Source organism: Heptranchias perlo, chromosome 8, assembly GCF_035084215.1.
Source record: "Heptranchias perlo isolate sHepPer1 chromosome 8, sHepPer1.hap1, whole genome shotgun sequence".
NCBI classification, from domain to species: Eukaryota; Metazoa; Chordata; class Chondrichthyes; order Hexanchiformes; family Hexanchidae; genus Heptranchias; species Heptranchias perlo.
In genome coordinates, this window is record NC_090332.1 from 34,929,786 (window position 1) to 34,956,297 (window position 26,512).

Here is a 26,512-nt window from a genome sequence, read left to right on the forward strand (position 1 = left end):
AAAATTTCCAAATCCGCCACTACAATAATTTCACTTTTGTATACTTTTAATTTTTGTCCGTCTATAATAGCTGCATCTTACGTCCAGATAAGCTATGGGATTCAGCTTTCACAGAAAAACAATCTGAATATTGCAGAATGTCATCCTAAAACACTTAAATATTGTGAAATCGGATGTAAAAAATTATTATTCACCATGAAACAGTGGCTTTAGTCAGAGGCCTTTATTCAAGGCTGATTTTCAGTTTTACGATTGAGTTATCAGCTTTTTTGAAGCTGTTTTGTCAGCTTTTCAAATTTGTGGAGGTTGCCATGTATGGGTCTGCATCACTCAGTTACATGCTATTTTCATAACATACAATCCACATCATGTGTGAAATAACTAGGCTTGATCCATTTAATGGATGAAAAAAGTAAAAGTACAGATTTCAAAGTATAATCAAGCATAATTCTGATGAGCAGGTATGTAAAAGCAGGAGAGATGCACTTGTCTGAAGGATGAATTTAGTGTATTTCTTGCACTGATTTATACAGTATTGTTTTCTTATATGTGATCTGCCATATTGGTTAGTACAGATGATTTCCCTCTTCCCATTCTTCTTTCAGCACACAGTATTCAAATGATCAAAAATCAAATGCACTTATTTCAGTTGGATGCCTGCTTTTTTCCAAAAGATTTTAACATGCATATTGAATATTGCAGGTTTACGTCCTGTTGGAAAATACTTTTTGTTTGTAAATAGGATGAGGTTAATGCATTTACTTTCATAATCTTTGCAACTTTTGTGCTGACTATTCTCAACGTATATCACTATTCACAAATTATAAAGGATTTCCCAGAGACATTTGAATCCAGTAAGTTTAACTCTACATACAAATAGCATATTTGAAAATGAAGCAATATCCTATGCCTCTATTATTGACATTTTATTGATTAAAATTAATGTGCCTTGCATTTTCTCAGAAACTTGGAATGTATAAATGTTTGTAAACATTGCCTGAACAAGAAATTCTGTCCAACCAGGCAATTTTCTGAGCTATTAAACAATTTGAGCTTTCTTATTATGAATTCTTTTTCCAAAGGGCTGCTTTGGTAAAACATTGAGAAATATCCTGAAAGATGCCAGTCTTGTTTCTGTTATTTAATGTTAAGTTTCTCAAAATCATACTGTCAGATTTCAACACAACCTTTATGCCTGTAACAGAAAAGTTTCCTCCATCCATCTTTGAAGGGTTTTCCCTGAGCTGTCCAACTGAACACAGGGGTCTCCAGTGACAAAGTTCATGCTGTTAACAGGCCCTGTATTTCAAGGTATAGAAATCCCACTGATGCGTCTCTTCTTTACAATGCGGAGTTCAGGAACTGAAGGAGTTCTGCTCGATTTCGGTCTCTCTGTGGGATTGAAAAAGAGTTTATGTGCCTCAATAGATTGAATACATCTATCATAACACAAAAGGGATGATTTTCATACTTCATTTAAGTGGTTGGAGAATGTTGTGCAGTGAGATTCTGATGCACTCTCTTGGGGTGCAGGTTCCCAGTCAGAAAGTAAAGTTGAAAAATTATCCCTAGAGTGCAATCCTTGGAAAGCTGCAGTACCATTCCTACTCTACATCTAAAAATAAAACATTTACCTAATTTTTAAAAACTCAAATGCTAGAAATGCAGAAAAAAACCTACAAGACGTTAGAAATGAACAGCAAGTTGATCAGCATTTAGAATCATAGAACGGTTACAGTACAGAAGGTGGCCATTCGGCCCATCGAGTCTGTGCTGGCTCTCTGCAAGAGCAATCCAGCTAGTCCCACTCCCCCGCCCTTTCCCCTTAGTCCTGCAAATGTTTTCCTTTCAAGTACTTATCCAATTCCCTTTTGAAAGCCACAATTGAATCAGCTACCACCACCATTGCAGGCAGTGCATTCCAGATCTTAATCACTCGCTGTGTAAAAAAGTTTTTCCTCATGACACCTTTGGTTCTTTTGCCAATCATCTTAAATCTATGTCCTCTGGTCTTGATCCTTCTGCCAATGGGAACAGTTTCTCTCTTTGAAAGAGAAAGCTTTGAATGCGACACATCCGAAATGTTATCCTTCCTTTCTCTTTTAGATGCTGACCAACCTTGCTGTGCATTTTCTATTTTTAGTTGACATTTTTCACAGAGATGCAATTTGCCCATGGTACATTCTACATATTTTCAATGATTAAAGAGATTCAGTTTCCCTTCATGCTGTTCCCAGTTTTTAAGATAAAATGATTAGAAATTCTTTTAGGGCCATTTATTATTGTCGACATGTTCACAAAGACCTCTTTGAAGTTTTAATGCTCGATAGAGATAAAAGTTCTTTTAAAATACTGTTGCTTTATCTTCTTGCTTTGGGAGATAAAGCAAAATATACTGTGAAAAAGACGATTAAACAGCCATTAATGTAGGCTACATGTGACAAATGTTAGACAAAACTTCAGTGATTAAAACTGACTGTTTAACAATCCAAGTCTTTTTCTGATATTTCAAAGGTTGATGGCAGCTCCATCCACAAATAATTAGGCAGTTGACCACTAACTTCAAGGGATTTTTAAAATTCTTTTCAAAAATACTGTAATATTCCATGTCATAAACTGGGAGGCAGGGGGCAGGGGAATGAAGAGGAAAGTTGGGAAACCTAATAGGTATGTTGCAAGTTGTCAACTTTAACATGGGCTAAGAAGGGGGATAAAATCAGCCAGAGCTCCCTCTCGATCACTGCTGGAAAATGTAGTTGTGAGGCCATCAGATGACAACAGGATTGAACTCAGCTATGGTGCCCTCTTTGATGGAATAGTCCTCTGACACTATATTGGTTTACACATAAAGGATGCCACTTGAGTGAGGTACCCAAGGGCTACAGGCATTTATAGAAACTAATCCCAGCAAAAGCCTCACCTTCAGAAGTGCTGAAAAGATTTAAATGACAAAATGGTGAAATGGAAGGTTATAGCAATGTTAGAAAGCCAACAGTTCAAAACCTTAAGTTGGGAGCTAGTAAAAATTTTGGAAAATGGGTCCAATTGTGCAATTTCTAAACCTGTGTCAGATGTACGATTCGGCACCTGAACTGTTAAACCTCCTCAGGGCTGAAGTGTAAATCATGATTTCTCAGAAAGCAAGTCATTTTTATTTTACATTATTTTTAAACTTTATACATGACAGAAAATGGGCAGCACAGTGTCTCCTTTAAGTTAATCCACTCCTAAAAGAAAAACAAGTTAACGTACCTCTTTATCATCTCTGGTCTTTTTAACTTTCATTTTTATTTTCTTTCCTGTCATCACGCTGTATTTATCACTTTTGTCCCTGTCTTTCAGAAACTGTAATGAGAACATTTTTTGTAAACACAAATCCACAGACTCTAAAAAATCAATGCATTGATCACCACCTTGTGTTCATAGGTGGAACTGCAAACTGTTGGAATTCTTCCTTCTAAATGAGACCCTGAATAAACTAGACAGAGATTTAAACATTTGTTTTTTTTCTAGCTGAAAGGAAAAGTATTGAAACACTTTCTAAAGGGCATGCAGTGGTGAGAAAATCTTTAGTTCTGTGATAATAGTGAAGCATTTGTCACAGCCCACAATGTCATATGACTTGGTTATGAAGTGAAGAATGAAACTAATCAGTCAGTCACCTACTAAAATGAGAGCCTAAGTTAGCTGATCTCCTTGAGCCATGTACATAGCTTTTTCTGATTCTCACTATTTCTCTGTTTTGAGCTACTAATCTCGCTCATGGACCTTCTGCTAGTTTTGCCTCCAGAGAAGGAAGTATATGAGCAAACAACTTGCCTGTAACAGTAAAAAAAAAGTTGATGCCCCGATAGCTCTGTTTCCTTTGCCCTTAAAGATCAACAAGATAACCCCATGAAGCCAATCCTTAGGGCACCACCCTTCTTTCTGTTACAAGAAAAGTATATGCTGACATACTCTTAGCAGATCAGGAACTCTTCTACAAAAGACGAGCAAAGTGGCTTCATCTCTGGCAGATCGAATACCGATGCTCAACATACTTGTAGACCAGATGATTAAGATGAAGGGGTGATCTAATTGAGGTGTTTAAGATCATTATAGGATTTGATAGGGTAGATAGCGAGAAACTATTTCCTCTGGTGGGAGAGTCCAGACCAAGGGGGCATAACCTGAAAATTAGAGCTAGGCTGTTCAGGAGCGATGTCAGAAAGCACTTCTTCACACAAAGGGTAGTGGAAATCTAGAACTCTCTCCCCCAGACAGCTGTTGAGGCCAGGTCAATTGAAAATTTCAAAACTGATATTGATAGATTTTTGTCAGGCAAGGATATTAGGGGTTATTGAAACAAGATGGGTAAATACAGATCAGCCACGATCTAACTGAATGGCGGAACAGGCTCAAGGGGCTGAATGGCATACTCCTGTTCCTCTGTAGACAAGAATATCATTGTCTGCTATATGTGTCCTATGTTGATCTTAAAGTTAGCATTTGATTCTGTGTATAGGCCTGCCCTTTGGCAAATATTCTCCATCCTTGGGGACCCTGACAAAATTGTACGATTGGTCTCTGCCTTACTCTCAGACACTAGCAGCTTGGTAAGGACTGCAGGGGACAAGCGCCTGCCATTTCCAATCAATTCAGGTGTCTCATTGGTCCAGATTCCTTTGATAGAGTCATGGATTGAATTCTAGAATGGTGCATCATTGCTCGATGAATTGAGCCTCGATTGGCAGCAATTCCTCACGGACTTAGCTTTCGCAGATGATGTTGCCATATTGGTAGAAATGATTACCGTTCTTGTCTCGACCCTCAAAATCTTTGTGGAGAATGCCTGCCCCATAGGCTTGCAAGTCAACTGGAAGAAAACAAAAGTCCAGTCACTCAGCAACCTTCTCCTGCGTCCGCCTAATCAACAGATCACAGGTGAGACTGTGAAATTCATGGAGCAGTTTATATATCTGGGATCACTGATCCACAAATCAGATTGAAACCTTTCAGAATTAGGATGCAGAATTTTACTGATGCACTAGATGATGGACCTAAATAAGAACATATTTGGGTGTAATGAGGCAGTATTGTCTTCGCCACATCTGCCGTATTCGGTGGTGTGACCGCATTAGCATTACTCAGATCAGAAAGATGACCGCCAACCTCCCCCAAGTGTCACAATTGCCAAAAGGCACTTATTGCTGTTTGGGCATGTGGCCAGGCTCAACTGGTCATACAATACCATCAAGGCACTCAGAGCTTGTCCTCTGAAGACCTGAAAACGCCACCATGGAAGGCCAAGAAGTATCAAGCTCTCGACCGTTACAGCTGACCTCAGGACCCAGAATATAGGGATCTTCTCCACCATGAGGAGAGCTGAAGACCGTGAGAGATGGAGACGTACGATACACCAAAAAATACTATGCAGGAGCATGCTACAATGACGGTGAGAGAAGTTTAGTTACATTATAGGAGATATAATGTAGCTGAACCTATCTCAACTATCAAGAGGTGTACATGCTGCAGAGTGAGGTGGCCTGGGTCTGATTTTCTTCTCTCTTATGGTGACATGCTTGACTACTGTGAGCTGCAACAGCCAAGAACTTGGCGAAGGGCACACCTAATTTTGTTGGAGCAAAATGATTTGTAAGCATGGCCTCATGAGCAACTCCACGTGACAAGTCGATCCGCATCTTTTTTTTTATTCGTTCACGGGATGTTGGCGTCGCTGGCGAGGCCAGCATTTATTGCCCATCCCTAATTGCCCTCGAGAAGGTGGTGGTGAGCCGCCTTCTTGAACCGCTGCAGTCCGTGTGGTGACGGTTCTCCCACAGTGCTGTTAGGAAGGGAGTTCCAGGATTTTGACCCAGCGACAATGAAGGAACGGCGATATATTTCCAAGTCGGGATGGTGTGTGACTTGGAGGGCAACGTGCAGGTGGTGTTGTTCCCATGTGCCTGCTGCTCTTGTCCTTCTAGGTGGTAGAGGTCGCGGGTTTGGGAGGTGCTGTCGAAGAAGCCTTGGCGAGTTGCTGCAGTGCATCCTGTGGATGGTACACACTGCAGCCACAGTGCACCGGTGGTGAAGGGAGTGAATGTTTAGGGTGGTGGATGGGGTGCCAATCAAGCGGGCTGCTTTATCTTGGATAGTGTCGAGCTTCTTGAATGTTGTTGGAGCTGCACTCATCCAAGCAAGTGGAGAGTATTCCATCACACTCCTGACTTGTGCCTTGTAGATGGTGGAAAGGCTTTGGGGAGTCAGGAGATGAGTCACTTGCCGCAGAATACCCAGCCTCTGACCTGCTCTCGTAGCCACAGTACTTATATGGCTGGTCCAGTTAAGTTTCTGGTCAATGGTGACCCCCAGGATGTTGATGGTGGGGGATTCGGGGATGGTAATGCCGTTGAATGTCAGGGGGAGGTGGTTAGACTCTCTCTTGTTGGAGATGGTCATTGCCTGGCACTTATCTGGCGCGAATGTTACTTGCCACTTATGAGCCCAAGCCTGGATGTTGTCCAGGTCTTGCTGCAGGCGGGCTCGGACTGCTTCATTATTTGAGGGGTTGCGAATGGAACTGAACACTGTGCAGTCATCAGCGAACATCCCCATTTCTGACCTTATGATGGAGGGAAGGTCATTGATGAAGCAGCTGAAGATGGTTGGGCATAGGACACTACCCTGAGGAACTCCTGCAGCAATGTCCTGGGGCTGAGATGATTGGCCTCCAACAACCACTAACATCTTCCTTTGTGCTAGGTATGACTCCAGCCACTGGAGAGTTTTCCCCCTGATTCCCATTGACTTCAATTTTACTAGGGCTCCTTGATGCCACACTCGGTCAAATGCTGCCTTGATGTCAAGGGCAGTCACTCTCACCTCACCTCTGGAATTCAGCTCTTTTGTCCATGTTTGGACCAACGCTGTAATGAGGTCTGGAGCCGAGTGGTCCTGGCGGAACCCAAACTGAACATCGGTGAGCAGGTTATTGGTGAGTAAGTGCCGCTTGATAGCACTGTCGCTGACACCTTCCATCACTTTGCTGATGATTGAGAGTAGACTGATGGGGCGGTAATTGGCCGGATTGGATTTGTCCTGCTTTTTGTGGACAGGACATACCTGGGCAATTTTCCACATTGTCGGGTGGATGCCAGTGTTGTAGCTGTACTGGAACAGCTTGGCTAGAGGCGCAGCTAGTTCTGGAGCACAAGTCTTCAGCACTACAGCTGGGACATAGCCTTTGCTGTATCCAGTGCACTCAGCCGTTTCTTGATATCACGTGGAGTGAATCGAATTGGCCGAAGACTGGCTTCTGTGATGGTGGGGATATCGGGAGGAGGCCGAGATGGATCATCCACTCGGCACTTCTGGCTGAAGATGGTTGCAAACGCTTCAGCCTTGACTTTTGCACTCACGTGCTGGACTCCGCCATCATTGAGGATGGGGATGTTTGCAGAGCCTCCTCCTCCCGTTAGTTGTTTAATTGTCCACCACCATTCACGACTGGATGTGGCAGGACTGCAGAGCTTTGATCTGATCCGTTGGTTGTGGAATCGCTTAGCTCTATCTATAGCATGTTGCTTCCGCTGTTTAGCATGCATGTAGTCCTGAGCTGTAGCTTCACCAGGTTTGCACCTCATTTTTAGGTACGCCTGGTGCTGCTCCTGGCATGTTCTTCTACACTCCTCATTGAACCAGGGTTGATCCCCTGGCTTGTTGGTAATGGCAGAGTGAGGAATATGCCGGGCCATGAGGTTACAGATTGTGGTGGAATACAATTCTGCTGCTGCTGATGGCCCACAGCGCCTCATGGATGCCCAGTTTTGAGCTGCTAGATCTGTTCTGAATCTATCCCATTTAGCACGGTGGTGGTGCCACACAACACGTTGGATGGTGTCCTCAGTGCGAAGACGGGACTTCATCTCCACGAGGATTGTGAGGTGGTCACTCCTACCAATACTGTCATGGACAGATGCATTTGCGACAGGTAGATTGGTGAGGACGAGGTCAAGTAAGTTTTTCCCTCGTGTTGGTTCGCTCACCACCTGCCGCAGGCCCAGTCTGGCAGCTATGTCCTTCAGGACTCGGCCAGCTCGGTCAGTAGTGGTGCTACCGAGCCACTCTTGGTGATGGACATTGAAGTCCCCCACCCAGAGTACATTTTGTGCCCTTGCTACCCTCAGTGCTTCCTCCAAGTGGTGCTCAACATGGAGGAGGACTGATTCATCAGCTGAGGGAGGACGGTAGGTGGTAAGCAGCAGGAGGTTTCCTTGCCCATGTTTGACCTGATGCCATGAGATTTCATGGGGTCCAGAGTCAATGTTGAGGACTCCCAGGGCCACTCCCTCCTGACTGTATATCACTGTACCGCCACCTCTGGTGGGTCTGTCCTGCCGGTGGGACAGGACATACCCAGGGATGGTGATGGAAGAGTCTGGGATGTTGGCTGAAAGGTATGATTCTGTGAGTATGGCTTTGTCAGGCTGTTGCTTGACTATTCTGTGGGACAGCTCTCCCAATTTTGGCACAAGTCCCCAGATGTTAGTAAGGAGGACCTTGCACGGTCGACTGGGCTTGGTGTTTTGCCGTAGTCGTGTCCGATGCCGGGTGGTCCGTCCGGTTTTATTCTTATTATGACTTTTCGTAGCGAGGTTTTACAACTGAGTGGCTTGCTAGGCCATTTCAGAGGGCAATTAAGAATCAACCACATTGCTGTGGGTCTGGAGTCACATATAGGCCAGACCGGGTAAGGATGGCAGGTTTCCTTTCCTAAAGGACATTAGTGAACCAGATGGGTTTTTACGACAATCCGGTAGTTTCATGGCCATCATTACTGATACTAGTATTTTAATTCCAGACTTTATTTAATTAATTGAATTTAAATTCGCCAGCTGCCGTGGCAGGATTTGAACTCATGACTCTGGATTTTAGTCCAGGCCTCTGGATTACTAGTCCAGTAACATAACCACTATGCTACCGTACCCTGTAAATAACCAAAACCAATCCCAAACCAAAAATATATTTATATATAAATAAGAGAGATAAAGAGCAAAGATATTTTCATTTGTGATTCTCTTCTCCCTAACCCTACATGTATTTTTTCTTTCTCTCCATTCTATATGCATGTGTTTATTTTTTTTCCCCTCTGTCACTCTGTGTATCTGTGGTTTTATGTCTGTCATTGTGGCTGAAAGTCCTTCTCCATCTATTATTTTCTCTACCGTGCCATGTATGACTATGCTTCACACTCATCCCATGGTCCTGTGTCTGAACAATTCTCTCTCACTCTATGTCTGAAGTGTGTGTGTGTGTATAAACACTTTCTCACAGTTGTGACGAAAGACTGGAGATACTGGAACAATATTTGCTGCAACAGAGAATATTGAGAGGAGGTTTAATAGAAGTTTCTAAAAATTATGAAAGGGTGAATAGGGAAAGACTATTTTCTCTGATGGGGAGTCAGTGCTGAAGGGTCATTAATTTAAAACAGTCACTAAGAGAGGGTGAGGAGAGAGGTTAGAAGAAATTCGTGTACACAGAAATTTATTTACAGAGTTGTTGGAGCATGGAATGCTTTGCGCTAGGGAACAGTTGAGACAGATACTATTGCATCTTTGAAGGGAAAAATTGGATAAATATTCAGAGCAGAGGACGATACAGGGCTATTAGAGTAGGATAGTGGGATTAGTTTTGGATTTCTATAGCAAAAAGCCAGCACAAGCACAATGGGTGTAACAGCCTCTCTCTGTGCTGTAAACTTCTATGGTTCTACGTGTCTGAAGTGCTATCTCTCTCTTCCCCTGTGGTATGAAATTTTGTGTCTGTCCAAACTTCTCTCTTTCTCTGAACTCTCCTCTGTCTGTTCAAAGTACTGTCGTAAGCCCTCCTGATCTCCCTGGTAATTTGGGCTCATCTTGCGATTGCACACGGTACATTAGTAAATATGGTCACTCTTTACATGTCTCTGGTGTCTTTGTGTTGCTGTGTTTCTCTCTTCCACCCCCCCCCCCCACACCCCTCCTCTGCTTCTGTCACTCTTTTTCATATTCTTGCAAGTGGGAGGTGGTCGGTAATATGGTATGGTGAGATGGGGAAGGAACTACCAACTGCTGCAGGCTGCAAGCCCATGAATATCTTCCAGTGCTACCAAAGTGCAGGACTGCCCCATTCTCTATCCCCAGTACTGCTGAATACCAGGGGATGAATTTCTGCAGGGTTTCTTCTGCTCACCTACTGTAGCTTCAACAGAAAAGCTATGGAAATACTGGAAAAATGGAGTAAACCTCTTTTATAAATTCCTATGTTGACATTTATAGGTTTACATAGGCAAAACCTATCACAGTGTAATTACACAAATCTGGCCAGTGTGTGTGAACAGTTTTTCAGCATTTCCAGAGAGTCACTCTCCGGAAACTTTCAGAGACTCTGTCCACCATCTTGTTTACTTGAGGCTTTTTACTTCTACATTTTTAAGACTTTAATCCTCTCCCTCCCCCCCGAAACAGTGTATTGCCACCTTTCAGCCTCCTGCCTCCCCTAAAGTTAATAAAATCAGGTTCTTGACTGGTCTTAGTGACCTCCTCTTCACCCACTCCTGGGGTTCCAACCTAGTGTTTGTTAATTTAATTTTAATTTCAATATTTATTTTGAACTTTCATAAAATGTAAGATAAAATAACACACCGTTTGTCAAATTTGGTGCAACTTGATAATTCCCTTCCTTCCCCAGCTGCTGCTGCAGTCCCGGCCCCTAATGTAGCCCCTGGCCATTAACTCTAGCCATCACAGCCCCAATTCCAAATTGGATGGTGTGCATCCACGTCGACTCTGCTGACCTCAGCCACACTGGCAGGATTGTATAATTACAGTTTGATGACTTATTAAAGACACAGCTTCCAATATAAATGTGTAGAACAGCAGACAGAGGGATCCGCGGTACAGCAACCGAAGAGGAAAGAGTCAAACTGGACTCCTCCGGAGGGTCGCTGCCCTCAGCTGGACATGTATGCTCAAGCTGTCAGGAAATGCGTCAATGCCAGATTCATCAGGCGCACTCAGAAGACAGTCCAGAATGTCACCCGAGTACAACGCAACGCCATCAACGCTCTCAAGACCAACCGCAACATCGTCATCAAACTAGCGGACAAAGGAGGAGCCATAGTCATACAGAACAGAACGGACTATTGCAAAGAAGCATACCGACAACTGGACAACCAGGAACACTACAGACGGTTACCCGCAGATCCGACCAAAGAACACACCCACCAGCTCAACAAACTGATCAAGACCTTCGATCCAGACCTTCAAAGCATCCTACACACTCTCATCCCACGTACTCCCCGCGTGGGAGACTTCTACTGCCTCCCAAAGATACACAAAGCCAACACACCCGGACGTCCTAGCGTATCAGGCAACGGAACCCTGTGTGAGAACCTCTCTGGATACATCGAGGGCATCCTGAAACCCATCGTACAGGGAACCCCCAGCTTCTGTCGCGACACTACAGACTTCCTACAAAAACTCAGTACCCACGGACCAGTTGAACCAGGAACACTTCTCACCACGATGGACGACTCGGCACTCTACACCAGTATCCCCCACGATGACGGCATCGCTGCGACAGCATCAATACTCAACACCAACAACAGCCAATCTCCGGACGCCATCCTACAACTCATCCGCTTCATCCTGGATCACAATGTCTTCACCTTCGATAACCAGTTCTTTACCCAAACACACGGAACAGCCATGGGGACCAAATTTGCACCCCAATACGCCAACAATTTCATGCACAAGTTCGAGCAGGACTTCTTCACTGCACAAGACCTCCAACCAACACTATACACCAGATACATCGACGACATTTTCTTTCTATGGACCCACGGCAAGGAATCACTAAAGAGACTACACGATAACATCAACAAGTTCCATCCCACCATCAAGCTCACCATGGACTACTCCTCAGAATCAGTTTCTTTCTTGGACACACGAATCTCCATCAAAGACGGGCACCTCAGCACCTCACTCGACCGCAAGCCCACAGACAACCTCACGATGCTCCACTTTTCCAGCTTCCACCCTAACCACGTCAAAGAGGCCATCCCCTATGGACAGGCCCTGCGAATACACAGGGTCTGCTCAGACAAGGAGGAACGCGATGGACACCTACAGACGCTGAAAGATGCCCTAGTAAGAACGGGATATGACGCTCGACTCATCGATCGACAGTTCCGACGGGCCACAGCAAAAAAATCGCATAGACCTCCTCAGGAGACCAACACGGGACGCAACCAACAGAGTACCCTTTGTCGTCCAGTACTTCCCCGGAGCGGAGAAACTACGCCATGTTCTCCGCAGCCTTCAACATGTCATCAATGACGACGAACACCTCGCTATGGCCATCCCCACACCTCCACTACTCGCCTTTAAACAGCCACCCAACCTCAAACAGACCATCGTTCGCAGCAAATTACCTAGCTTTCAAGAGAACAGCGTCCACGACACCACACAACCCTGCCACGGTAACCTCTGCGAGACATGCCAGATCATCGACACAGATACCACCATCACACGAGAGGACACCACCCACCAGGTGCATGGTTCATACTCCTGTGACTTGGCCAACGTTGTTTACCTCATACGTTGCAGGAAAGGATGCCCCGGAGCATGGTACATTGGCGAGACCATGCAGACGCTGCGACAACGGATGAACGGACACCGCGCAACAATCGCCAGACAGGAGGGTTCCCTCCCAGTCGGGGAACACTTCAGCAGTCATGGACATTCATCCACCGACCTTCGGGTAAGCGTACTCCAAGGCGGCCTTCGAGACACACGACAACGCAAAATCGTCGAGCAGAAATTGATAGCCAAGTTCCGCACCCATGAGGACGGCCTCAACCGGGATCTTGGGTTCATGTCACGCTACACGTTACCCCACCAGCGAACAAATGTTATCTGTTTTTAATATAACGGGTCAGTTGCTGTCTTTTCTATGTTTCTACCTCTCTATCTCTGTTTTTTTTTGTTTGTTGTTTTTTTTTGGTGATTTGTATATTCTGAGACCTTGCAGGTAACACCTGTCTGTCTGCACACTGATTGCCTTGGCAACGGGCAGTTGAAAAAACTGTCTGTAATCACCAAGCATTGTTCTGTGAATTATAAATGCGATTTCATTTCGAGGATTTCATTTCCACATCGTTCACCTGAGGAAGGAGGAAGCCTCCGAAAGCTTGTGAATTTAAAATAAAATTGCTGGACTATAACTTGGTGTTGTAAAATTGTTTACAATTGTCAACCCCAGTCCATCGCCGGCATCTCCACAATATAAATGTGGACATAGAAATTTGTAATAGAAATATAAAGATAAGGACAGAATGTATGAGTTTAAAATGGGGACTGCATGTCCTGGTCCAATTAACCCCTAGCCTCTTAAGATTACATTTCTTTTTGAATCTTCATGTACAATGCCTCAGAAGTTAGATTAGTATATTAAAAATAAAGTTAATTTGTTTACAGTTTTCACAGAATAAGGGCTAGAAAAGGCATGGAATTCGATCACCAAAGGACCAGCAAAAATCTCAGAATGTCAATTAATACAAATTGAGTTTAACTTTAAGGCCCAGAAATTGCTTAGAATGGTGTAGTGGTGAAATCGAGGAGCAAGTTCCGGCCTTCGCACGTGCGCAAACGCGGAAATCTGAAACTTGCTCCTCCTGTTTCGCCGGCGGTATGACAGCTTCAAATTAAAGGCAGCTTCAAATTGCCGGCTGGAATCAGTGGAAACAAGGGACCAGCGCCAACTTGTTCATCTTCCCAGCTGGAAAGTAACTAATATCGCCACAAAACAGGTACACTTAAAAATACCAGGTCTCAACTAGGTTTTAATTCTTAATGACTGCCAAACAACTAAAAATTAACTTTTAAAAATGTGCAGCCTCTTTACTCCTTATTTTAATAGTTTGTCATTAAAAATTTATTTAAAAAAAGATTTTTAAAAACTTTTTCCTTGTCTTTATTTAATTCAATTATTTCTTACCATCTTTTTTTTCCACTGTCTATAACTTTTTACAATGATTTTAGCGTTGTACCTTTCACTTTCTGGATTTAACATTGAAGCTTGCAGAAACCATTCGCAGCTTGTCAAAAATGCTGCAATCTGATTGGTCGAGGGGAGAGAACGATCCTCTCGCTTCTCCCATGGGTCCCAGCTTCACTGGAGCTCTTCTCCGCTTCCTATTGGAGGAAGTGCACCCAGTAAAGATCGCAGTGGGTTAGTATAAATCTATGGAGCAGTGAGCACGGTTGGTTCGCCACTTCGAGCAATTTCTAGTACATTCAGTCACTTTAAATCAGAGGCTCAGATGTTATGCCCTACATAGCACAAACACCTCCATTGTTACAAAACAATGTGTCCTCTGACACACCATGAGTAACACCATGGGAGAACTGGTAGTATATTTTAAAAATGTGTCCCTGTGTTAGATGCAATGTGGTTAGTGAGTGGAAATTAATTAAGATTTTGCTAATATTACTAGCATTCCCCTTAAAAAATGGTTACCTGTTCAAGTTTCATTCAAGATTTTTAAACTTATCAATTGGATATTGAGTTACCTTGGAAATCTGAACAGGCCCTGAACTTTCTCTCTTTTTCTTCTTTTGCTTTTTCTTTTTCTCCTTTTTGCCTCTCTAAAAGAAAGCAGATTGTATAAAGGTGCTCAGTAATACTGGCAGACATGTTTTCCTCTGATTGAATAGCAAACGTCATCAGTTACTACATTTCAAAATATTTTATTTTGCATATACTTTTCCTGTAAAGATATCAAAATGAAAAGAAACTTCAATATAAATATCCAAGGTAGGCAGGAGAAATTCTTACCTTTTTGTGTTGTTTTTCTTTCTTCCTTTTCTTTATTTTTGACCGTTTCTGGGAGTCTGTGAAAATAGTAACAGGAACAGCTTCAAACATGAAGCGCCCAATAGGTTTCCTTCAATATTTAAACATGCCATATTCTAAAACAAAATGGTATCAAATAACATCTGTTCTCTATTTGTTGCAAAACAGGATTTATTCTCAACTTCCAATTGATTTCCCATATTTCTTTATTTTTCTCCCCAATACTGAAACCATTTTTTTTAATAAAACTTGTCCGTAACATACCCCTCAATGTTTCTGAAGAAAACATTATTGAGATGAATATTGGCAGAGATAATTAAATGCTCCACAGAACATTTTGGTTTCTGATCAAATGCTCCACAAACATTTTTGGTTCTGTGCTGCTGGGGCCATGGTGGAAAGCAAACAGACAGGTGCAAGTGTAGATCGATGTTGTGAAGTTTTGCTCAATCATATTTAGAGATTCGTGGTTAACTTTTGCAGAACTTTCTCTCAGAATATTAAATATGAGTAGAGAGTCCATGATGTAACAGAGTGTGCATGTTCTGTGAAAGAAATAGGTTTCATGGGCTCTTCTTTTTCCATTTTTTTTTATGATAGAGGGAATCTACTGCAGTGGTTCTCAAAACATTTCTTTAGGCTTGGTTCAATACTTAAAACTTTTTTGCGATAGTCTCCAAAGTAATTTCATAGTTGCTTGCTTCCTTCTCTAAAAGGATATGGATACAGGTCTGCAAAAAAAGTCTTCCCCTCTTCACTTTCATTTCTTTATCTTCCTCTTCATTTTTCTCTCTTGCTCTTCATGCTCCTTTACTTCAGTCACTTTTTCACTTCCCTTTTTCTCTTCCATTTACACTTCTTCTGTTTGGCTCTGCAACACTTCTTGTCCATACTGCCTGCAGTATTTACTGTCTTATTAACAGACAACAGGGATGAAACGTGAGGGGTGAGGAGGAGGGATGGGAGTGGGCCATTGAGTTGCAGGAGTGAGATGATATGGACTGGAGCTAATTGGCAGGAATCATTGCAGTTGTTACTCTGGTACTAGTGTAATTCAGACATGTTAAAAATAATACATATCAATTTGATCTTTTCCCAGCCTCTCTCTGCACTCCACCTGAGTGTGTCCATGGTTTGAGAATTATTGGTCAATAAACAGTAATTTGAACTGCCATCCAGTGGCAGTAATTAAGCACTCCAACAGATTCTAGATATATTGTATCACATAGGAAAAGGATCTCCACACTGCTTTGATGGAAAAAGGGAGTACACATACTAGCCAAAAATAAAATATCATCTGTATCACCATAATTCAATCCTGATCAGGTCTCTGTTTTTAACATTACATTAGCGTGGGGAGTACGTTTGAACAAATAGTTCAGAACAAAACATTAAATGCAAGATGCTGCAGCTTCAGAAATACCTTGGAAGTGCAATAGAGGTGGAAAACTTTTAATCTACAATCTGAAGTTCTAAGTGCAAAAAACAAGGCTACTTTAATGTTTACCTTCTCCCTTCCCATGAAAAAAGTGATGAATAAATCATTTTGTTCAGCGATGAAGGGCTTTTACTCTAATGTGTTAAAAGCAGGGCTATCCTTTCCCCTCTTCAAGGATAAAACAGCTTTTGTAAATCAACAAACGAGTAACTTGCAGTCAACTTGATGTGTTTAAGAACTTCACCCTCAAAATTCAGGGTAAATTTCAGCTGCTCACAGCACTTTGTGCACTCACCTCTACTACTTGATCTGCTTCTACTTCTTGAGGATGACGATGACGACAAACTCGAAGACAATGAACTTGATGATGATGTTGAGGTCACGGAAGAGGACCTACTTCTGCTTCGTTTCCTTTTTCTTTTTTCTTTTCCTTTATAAAAGAACATTTGCATATTTGGAATAGTGGATAACAGTTTATGAACAAAATTCATCAGCTTTCTTATACATATTGTCATAAAGCCGAAAGTTAGAAACTGAATTACCAAAGATATGAAGTTTTCCTTCAGTGCTGCTACAAGTTTTATTTTAAAACTTTCAGAAATTCTTGACTGGATACTGAAGCCAACTGTGTAACTACCTACCCCCAACAACACCTGACAACCCGAGACCAGTTAGCTCAGGATGTGCCTGACGTGTATGGCACAATATCACACTATTCAGAGTGACAGCTTCCCACTAAGCCACTGGATGAACAATTTAAGTTGATTAAAGTAAAGATTTTGTATAGTCATTAATGCTGAAATATCCTGATAGTGTGAAACTTTACAGATTTATGGAAAATAGTGTGGTAGGAATTGCAGGGCTGTATACAGTATGTGTGTTTTTCAAGAAAGTATGTTTATAAAAAAAAGTTTTAATTTATATTTTTAATTATTTTTTCTTCTTTCAAGTTCGCACTTTGGTATTCTATTCCCTGCTGTCTATGTCCAGCCGGTTGTTAGCCTCCAATGCACCACAGCCCATTCTTGGATGTCGCACATGCGGGCAGCCCTCCCCGCAGAAGAGCTGAATGTGTTTCCTACCTGGGACGCATTCTCTGTCACTCCTTCACTGTCCTGTTATTTGGTCAGTCTACCCCCAACTGCACCACTGTATAACGTGGAATGGACTTAGATCCTACCATAAATCAATTTTCCAGCTAACCTTGAATCTGCTTCTGTTTTGGCATGTTCTGCGCCCAAGCTGTTCCCACTCCACTCTAAAATCCAAATGACTAACTATGCATTGTTTTGTACACATTATATGACCTTCATTATAAGTAGAGGGGACTCTCTCCTCCACCATCACTGTCATCTCTCAGTCATTGTCCAATTATTGGTCATTCATTCACACTTCACCTAAACGTTCTGCTGGTCTCAACTCCATGTGTGTAACTCCACAGGAGGTTGACTGGTATATTAAAAGTTTACCACTTTACATGCACTTCCTATTTGTCACACTTTATTTGTAAGGTTTTTATCATGCCAGACAGTCACACCAGGGTGTAATGCCTAGAACTGTTTTTAAACTAAGAATTATTTTTAAATTGTAAGGCTTCTATACTTACAATACTTACCACGTCTCCTAATGTTAGGTGGCACTGCTGCTCCTCCAAAATTTGTCTCCCACCTACATTACTCCAAGTAGCACCGCAAGTAAGCTTTAGACAGTTTTTTCTTTTGTTCCAGCAGGTAAATTTATATTAAGTTTATTTAAATTTATAGTTTATATTTATACTTTCTTTTAATATGATGGGGAAACTGAAGGAAAAAGTAGATAACTCTTTCAGAGAGCTAGCAAAGGAACAATAGGCTGAACAGCCTTCTTCTATGCTGTAAAACTTTATTATACTAAATTTATTTTAACTTCACTTACTGTGATTTACTTATTTTGTGTCAGCTGCCTCCACAGGCCTGCCTGTCCGCACTGCTGTGAAGCCTCATGACTCCAGCTACCTGACCTCCCTCTTGCCCCACTATCTGATTTGATACTAATTTGGATGCTCACACTCCCCGTTCTCAACAGCCCCAGTCCTGCTACATGCTGTTATGTCTAGTCCTCCCTCTCCATCCCACACCTACCTGACTTTCATCCTCATTGGTGCTCCAAGCAGCAACTCCACCTCTGGCCATTTTCTTGTCAGACCTTGCAGCCTTCCTTCACATGCCTAGCGCTGGAAAAATTAGCAATTTTTTTTTTTAAAAGCACTTATAGTGCTATATTCTGCCACCATAAAATGCAACCTGCAGCCCTCAGTAACTCCCTTCCCCTAACACATGAAAGAAAAGAGAAAAAAGCAGCATAGAGAAACAAGAAAGAAGTGAAATTGGGAGATGAAAAGAGATGAGAGAGAGACAATGGAGGCAGAAGAGGAGACAGACAGAAAGTAAACACCAACATGAACAGAACAGATAGAAAAGACTTGCATTTATATAGCGCCTTTCACAACCTCAGGATGTCCCAAGCTGCTTTCCAGCCAATTAAGTAATTTTGAAGCAAAAGCAAAAGCAAAATACTGCAGATGCTGGAAATCTGAAATAAAAACAGAAAATGCTGGAAAAGCTCAGCAAGTGAGGCAGCATCTGTGGAGAAAGAAACAGAGTTAACGTTTCAGGTCGAAGACCTTTCGTCAGAACTGGAAGATGTTAAAGAGTTAAAGTTTTTAAGTAAGTACAGAGCCTGGGAATGGGGGGGGGGGAAAGAGAGGGGAGGGGAGGAAAGAACAAAAGGGAAGGTCTGCGATAGGGTAGAGGGCAAGAGTAATTAAATGACAAAAGGGATGATGGTGCATGGCAAGGAGGTTGGTAATGGGACAAGTTAAGAAACAAAAGATCAGTCTAGAGGAGCTGTAAATGGCAACAGAAAACCAATACCAGCAGCTGCAGTGCAACAAATAAAAAGGAAAGAAAAACAAAAAAAAATGGGAGCAGTAGTTATGATCTGAAGTTATTGAAATCAATAATGTTGAGTCCGGTAGGTTGTAAAGTGCCTAAACGAAAGATGAGGTGCTATTCTTCGAGCTTCCGTTGGGCTTCATTGGAATGGTGTAAGAGGCCAAGGACTAACGGGGACCTTGTCATGGTTCTGGGAGAGAGGGGAAGGGGTGAGGGCAGAAGTGTAGGAAATAGGACGGACACGGTCGAGGGCCCTGTCAACTACAGTAGAGGGGAATCCTCGGTTGAGGAAAAAGGAAGACATATCGGAAGCACTGGTGTGGAAGGTGGTATCGTTAGAACAGATGCGATGGAGAAACTGGGAGAAGGGAATAGAGTCCTTACAGGAAGCAGGATGGGAGGAAGTGTAATCAAGGTAGCTGTGGGAGTTGGTGGGCTTATAATAGATATTGGTTGACAGGCTATCCCCAGAAATGGAGAGAGAGAAGTCGAGGAAGGGAAGGGAAGAGTCGGAGATGAACCATGTGAAGGCGAGGGAAGGGTGGAAATTGGAAGCAAAGTTGATAAAATTTTCCAGTTCAGGGCAAGGGCAGGAAGTGGCACTGATATAGTCATCAATACATCAGAAAAAGAGGTGAGGGAGGGGACCAGAGTAGGACTGGAACAAGGAATGTTCCACGTATCCCACAAAAAGGCAGGCATAGCTGGGACCCAAATGGGTTCCCATAGCGACACCTTTTATTTGCAGGAAGTGACTGGATTCAAAGGAGAAGTTGTTCAATGTAAGAACTAATTCAGCCAAGTGGAGGAGGGTGGTGGTGGATGAGGACTGGTTGGGCCTCCATCCAAGGAAGAAGCGGAGGGCCCGCAGGCTGTCCTGGTGGGGGATGAAGGTGTAGAGGGACTGGACGTCCATGGTGAAAAGGAGACGATTAGGGCTGGGGAACTGGATACCGTTAAAGTGGCAGAGGGTGTCAGAAGAGTCACGGACGTAGGTTGGAAGAGACTGGACAAGGGGAGAAAAAATGAGTTGAGAAAGAAGGGAATAAGTTCTGTGGGGCAAGAACAGGCTGAAACGATGGGCCTCCCAGGGCAATCCTGTTTGTGGATCTTGGGAAGAAGGTAGAAGTGGGCTACACAGGGTTGGGGGACTATGAGGTTGGAGGCCGTTGGTGGAGGGAAGATCTCCGGAGGAGATGAGATCAGTAGTGGTCTGGGAAACTATGGCTTGGTGTTCGGCAGTGGGTCATGGTCCAGGGGGAGGTAGGAGGAAGTGTCGGAGAAATGGCGTTCAGCCTCTGCAAGGTAGAGGTCTGTTCGCCAAACAACAGTGCCGCCCTTGTCAGCAGGTTTAATGACAATGTCAGGGTTGGACCTGAGAGAACAGGGTGCTGCAAGTTCAGAGGGAGGTAAGTTAGAGTGAGTGAGGGGAGTAGAGAAATTAAGATGGCTGGTGTCACGCCGGCAGTTCCCAATGAAAAGATCAAGAGAGGGTAAGAGGCCAGAGGGAGGGGTCCAGGTGGAACTAGAATTCCGAACGTAGGAGAAAGGTCCGCAGCGTGGGGGGTGGGGAAGACTCCTGGCCAAAGAAGTGGGTGCAGAGGTGGACGCGACGGAAGAAGAGCTCAGCATCACATCCAGCTCGAAATTCACTGAGGTGGGGGCGTAAGGGGCTGAAGCCGAGGCCTTTGCTGAGGACAGATTGTTCAGGGTCAGGGAGGGGAAGGTCAGAGGGGTTAGTGAAAACACAAAGGGTGAGATTGATGGGAGGGGTGGGGTCAGAGGAAAGTGAAGGAGAAGAAGGATGAGGAGAGGCATTGGTATCTAAGCGTTGTTGAAGCTTGTGGTCCTTAACACCTGAAAGGAAGAAGAAAAGTGCTGGATGAGGCGAAGGATGAAATGGAACTGCGGAACAGGACAACTCTGAAATAGAGTGAGTCGGTACTGCTGGAGAGAGAGGTCGAGAGCGGGCATGTAGCGACGCATGGCAGAGCGTGGATCTCAGGAAGAGAAGTATTTTTGAAGTGTAGTCACTATTGTAATATAGGAAACGTGGCAGCCAATTCGTGCACAAACAAGCAATGTGATAATGACCAGATAAATAATTTTAAAAAAAAGTGACGTTGGTCGAGGGATAAATATTGTCCAGGACACCAGGGAGAACTTCCCTGCTCTTCTTCAAAATCATGCCATGGAATCTTTTACATCCATCTGAGTAGGTGGACAGGTTAATGTCTGATCCAAAGGACGGCACCTCCGACAGAGCAGCATTCCCTTAGTACTGCAATGGAGTGTCAGTCTAGGTGTGCGCAAGTCTCTGGAGTGGGATTTGAATCCACAGCCTTCGGAGTCAGAGGCAAGAGTGCTACTGCTGAGGCACAGCTGACATATAGGCAAGAGAGAGAGAGAGAGACAGTATCCTCCAATAAGGAACACCACAGGAGATCCACAAGTAATATAATCTGGTGTGCACTTCCTGTTTGTCAGACACTTAATTCTTGCCACGATTATGTCATGCTTGGATAGGTATTATTGGGCGTGATGCTTTTAAACCGCAAGGTTTATATATGTTTCTATACTTACCACTACTTATCCTTTAGTTCTCTGAATTCCAGGTTCTCCCCCAAATGCCATTTCCCAGGTCTGGTGCTCTAGTAGCGTTGCAAGGAAGTTTGACTTTTATTGAAGTTTTTGCTATTTATTTTTTCCTCAGGTCATGAGGCAAGTTTTATTTCAACTTTTTAAATTTATTTTTCCTTCCCCCCGTGCCCACTTTTGTGAGGAATTTGTTTTTACATCAAATATTTATTTGTTGTTTCAGGTCTTCTGTCACCTACCACCCAAAAGCTCTTTTCCCACCTGCTTCCTGCCGCTCCCAGGTTGGGACTGGAACCCGCTGTCTCCTATTTAATGGCCCTAATATGCCAGTTCTTGCCAGTGCCGTGCACACCTGCCAATCTGCTGCCTATTCTTCATTGGTTTTGGTACTCAGCTGCTATGTCCACCACTGTGCTTACACACCAACCAAAGGCTCTGCTCACTGATCTTTGCTGATTTTGACAATGCAGAAAGCAAGATGGTCAGAAAGTTGGCCTGTTGTTGGCAGGTAAGCAGGTTAGCAGCCATGACAGCTGAGTACTGAAATTGGCCAAGATCAGTGAGCATCCCACTCCTCCCTGGCCACTGGACCTCTCATTTGATGCAGCCTCTCTGTGCTGGATTACCAGCAATGAGCTGATAAACAGCATGAAGTCTTTACAAGCACATAGCGGTTACACTATGAAAGCACAATATATGACTCTTATGTGCCTTAATATAAAAAGCCTGTGCTCATAAGCAGGCTTTTTTTTTTTAAAAACATAACTTTAAACCAGGGAAGATTGTGCAACAAAACCTGTTGGTTTAGAGTGACCATACGCTTAAAAAGTTCTTACACTATAAAAATATACAGCTTTAACTTTTAAGCATATTAACAACCTAACAGCCTGCATTTACTTCAGTGCTCTTAAACAAGCTTTTAGCTTCCATGTCACTGTCAGTAGCGCAATATAATGTGCCAAAGGCACGGCCGGGAAAGGGGGTGGTGGAGGGGAAGTGAAAGAGAGACCAGGCATATGTGATCCCGGGGAAGGGCTAAACAGCTTAACTTGACTGAGTAATGCCCACACAAGTCGATCTCTTATGGCATTGCACATGGGGAATCAAGACCATGTGTAATCATCAGGTGAGAGAGAGCGGGGGATAATTGAACTAAAGATGCAGACGTAACTCAGTCCCCATTTTAGACTCATACATTGTCTTTATTTTTTAAATAATACTTTGACTTTGTGTTATTATTTATAGATAAATAAGATGCAAAACTGATGTTCTACAGCAAAGGTAGAAGAGTGTAATTGACAGCGTATCAAGTTTACATGTAAAAAAAACCCACAACATTATATATCAGCGCAACTCAGTAAGGGGAAAGGTGGTTTTTGATGTGGTTTCACTTGTGGATTGCTGTGGTCTGTGGGGCTTTATAATTTACTTGGTGTGAATATGGTACCTAATGAAGTGGTATGCTTTGCTGAAATTTAATTGCTATATAATGTAACGTGAGGGGGAAAATGTAATGTATTGGTGAGGGGATTTGATTGGCAGAATTTCCTGTCGCAGGAATTATAAGTAGAACTTGTTATGTCAGAACTTTGAAAATTAACAGTTTTTTTAAAACAAAAGTTAAATAGTGTTGCTTACTTCTTTGTGCTTAGGTAGTTGTTCAGGTACAAGAACACAGGCCTGATCTAGCAATAATGAGCAGAGCTTAGCGGCTGTTTAATTTTGAAAATGGCAGGGTTTTAAAATTTAAAAAAAATATTAGGCTACCCATTGTTCTTCAAGTCGTTAAGGTTAATGAAGATGGGCGGCAGGGTGCATTATAGGAGGAATTGAGGAGATATTAGTTGCATCACAATATTGAAAATGGTAGTGCATTTTCAAAAAAGCCTAGTCAGTCAGTCCTCTGTGGTGTTACACACTAAGTTCCAGAATATTCAGTTTCTGATGTCTATGTTGCTGTTTCCCTCAGTATCTCTTCTCCCTTTAACTCTTTTTGCTTCTCTCTTTGTATTTTTCTTCTTTCCTTCCATTTGGGAACTAGTGGGTGCTTTGGCATGGTGTGGTGAGGAAAATGGAGCCACCAACAACTGCATTTGTGGGGAAAATAAGGCCCTCAGCAGCACCCTCCCCATCGTTTCCCCCACTCCCATCACATCCCCTACCCCTTCACCTTCATACTACCCATTCCCCTTCCTACCACATGTCCACACCAATCACTATCCCTACCTCCTTCCATTTGAATCCACTCAACTTTTGTATCCTTTCTTTCCGCCTTGATCCAGTGTCACTCACTTCACACTTAACCATCGATCCATGGGAACATAGGAATAGAACATTCAGTCCCTCGAGCCTGTTCCGCCATTCAATGAGATTGTGGCTGATCTGTGACCTAACTCCACCCACACACAATTTTACACCCACCACGCGCCCCCCCCGGCCACAATGGGTGGCAAGAGGCCAGAGGTCCCGTTACCCTCATCCAGATTCCCTCTTCACTTCCCCTTCCTACCCTCACTTCCTTATGTTTCCAGGCTTTGCTTTCTAAATTCAAATTGTTTCTTGAAAAAGAAATCAAATTAGAATAAGGCAAGAAACGTCTGTCTGCCTTTTAATTTATTTGTGCCTTCCTACCTAAATCTTTCTCTCCCGATCTCTCTCAGGTGTATATGATTAGCACTGATCTTTTCTAACTGTTATGGGAAATAATTGGTTGGCTTCAAAATGTAACTGGTGACTGCTTTTGAATATTGAAGGAATATTAAATAGAAAAAACTCTCTCTCACTCAGACTCCAATGTCTCCCTTAGTTTAATACACCTTTTAAAGTTTATAGTACACAAAAGATACAACAGATGTGTAATCAGTAGTGTCATTTTTTTTCTCTCACTACCACTTTAAAAAAATATAAATTTTCCCTCAATAAAGTTTATGAAAATTTGCCCTTTTTTCAAAATTATTTGACCAAAGACTACAGGATAAAAAGTACTAGGAAGTAAAGAAAATATGCTACCAGTACAGCTGACTGAACAGTACCAATATTTCTGGGAAATTAGGTACACAGCATACGATCAGACTGCGCAATCTAAATTCAGCTCAGAATCACAGGTCTGGACAACAATATCATGTCCAAGCTCAGGCTTTTGAGAGAGGCTGTGGCCTTCAAGTAAAAATTTTAATGCAGGCATTAAAAGACAATTCAATGGATAACTTTAGTCATGTTATTGCAAAATATATATTTGTGAACCCTCTTGGAAATTAGAAATTTCAATTACGAGGAAAAAATGTTAGTTGAACAGAATTTCAGAAAGCATTTTGAGCAATTAATGGGAATCAGGTGGCCAGATTGCACAATCTCAGGGTGATAAAATAACAGCTACCATGTGTCAGAAAGTGTGAAAAGGTCCATAATAACAGCACCTGTAGAAGTAAGAGGTACTCAAGAGTTCTTGATGAAATGCACGGCCTATGTACCAAATTTAGATATATATATATATTATATATATGAGATTTTAAACAGTTTACTTCTTTCCTATAAGTGGCTCTTCAGTTTGAATATGTAGGTTATAATTGTGCCACAATTTTGAAAATGCTAGAGCTTTTTAAAAAAAATAGAAACAATAACTGTATAGGGTGCAGTGGTGCAGCTAGGTTCGGACGACGGGGGCAGGAGCTAGTGATTTGGCTAACTTAGCAGGAAGGGGACTGAGCTGGGATCTGGGGATGTACCTACTTTGTAGGCCAACCCAGGAACTGCACAGATTTGCAGGCTGAAGCTGAAGGCTGAAGATGGGCAACAGAGGCTCCTGGGAGCAATATGGAGGTGATCCTCCAAAGCCGTGCTGGCCAACCTCAAAATGATTTCGGGGGGGGGGGGGGTCATGTCCCTCTACTGGCTATGCCGGTGGTCTCTCATAGGTTCTAGCAATTCTACCATGTAATCATTATTCTAGACTAGTTGCAGACAGCAGAGTTAATAGAACAACCAGTACCTCTACCTCTTTTTTTCTGCTCCTCTGAAGATGTGCTTGGGTTCTGGCTTTTTTTTCTGTGACTGTCCATCCGACCCTCCATGATAAACTAAAGAAAATACATACTTTATTAAACAAAATTCTTCTAATACAGATCACAAATAATTGCAATTTGAGAACATAAAGCACTAGTACAATTACATTCCACAATGTACAGCAGTAGCTTTGGTTCACTAAGCAGCTCCCTGAACAGATTTCAATTATTAAACAGCCTTTGGAAATAGTAGACTGAATGGATCACCTCTGCAGGGCGAAGAATTTTTGACGGGTGGAGGTTAGTGTAGGCATACGTGTATTTTTGAGAGTATGATTATGATTACTTCCTCCATTCTCACTACACTGGAAATAAACATTTGCTTTTACATCATGCTTTCAATACACTTCAAGAATGGATGTCTTTGAAGGGCAGCGATTGCCCCTTCTGTTGCACACAGCAGGATCCCACAGTGACTGGTTAATTTGGGCAGGGGGCTGAGTAAAGGAGTTCGGAGAACCCTCTGCTCTTCTGAAGGTCTCATAGGATTTCAAGCGCACCTTGATCACCAGCCCAGGTGGACACAACTCAATCCGAAGGACAACACCCCAGAGATGCCGCACAGCAGTGTGGCCCGGGGACGGGGCCTACACGCAGACCCA

The 26,512-nt window shown here is 42.9% G+C and overlaps 1 protein-coding gene across 1 annotated transcript; it reads right to left on the reverse strand.

The window, feature by feature from the left end:
- Positions 1-371: 371 nt before the first annotated feature.
- On the reverse strand, positions 372-26,110 carry si:ch211-22i13.2 (uncharacterized protein LOC553945 homolog). Its single transcript, XM_067988958.1, has 8 exons — positions 26,018-26,110; positions 25,838-25,925; positions 16,614-16,748; positions 14,863-14,918; positions 14,598-14,672; positions 4,793-4,855; positions 3,253-3,345; positions 372-1,392 (listed from the first exon to the last, which is right to left on the reverse strand). The coding sequence occupies exons 2-8, from the start codon at positions 25,917-25,919 to the stop codon at positions 1,342-1,344; spliced, it is 555 nt and encodes a 184-aa protein (XP_067845059.1). The 5' UTR covers positions 25,920-25,925; positions 26,018-26,110; the 3' UTR covers positions 372-1,341.
- Positions 26,111-26,512: the final 402 nt, after the last annotated feature.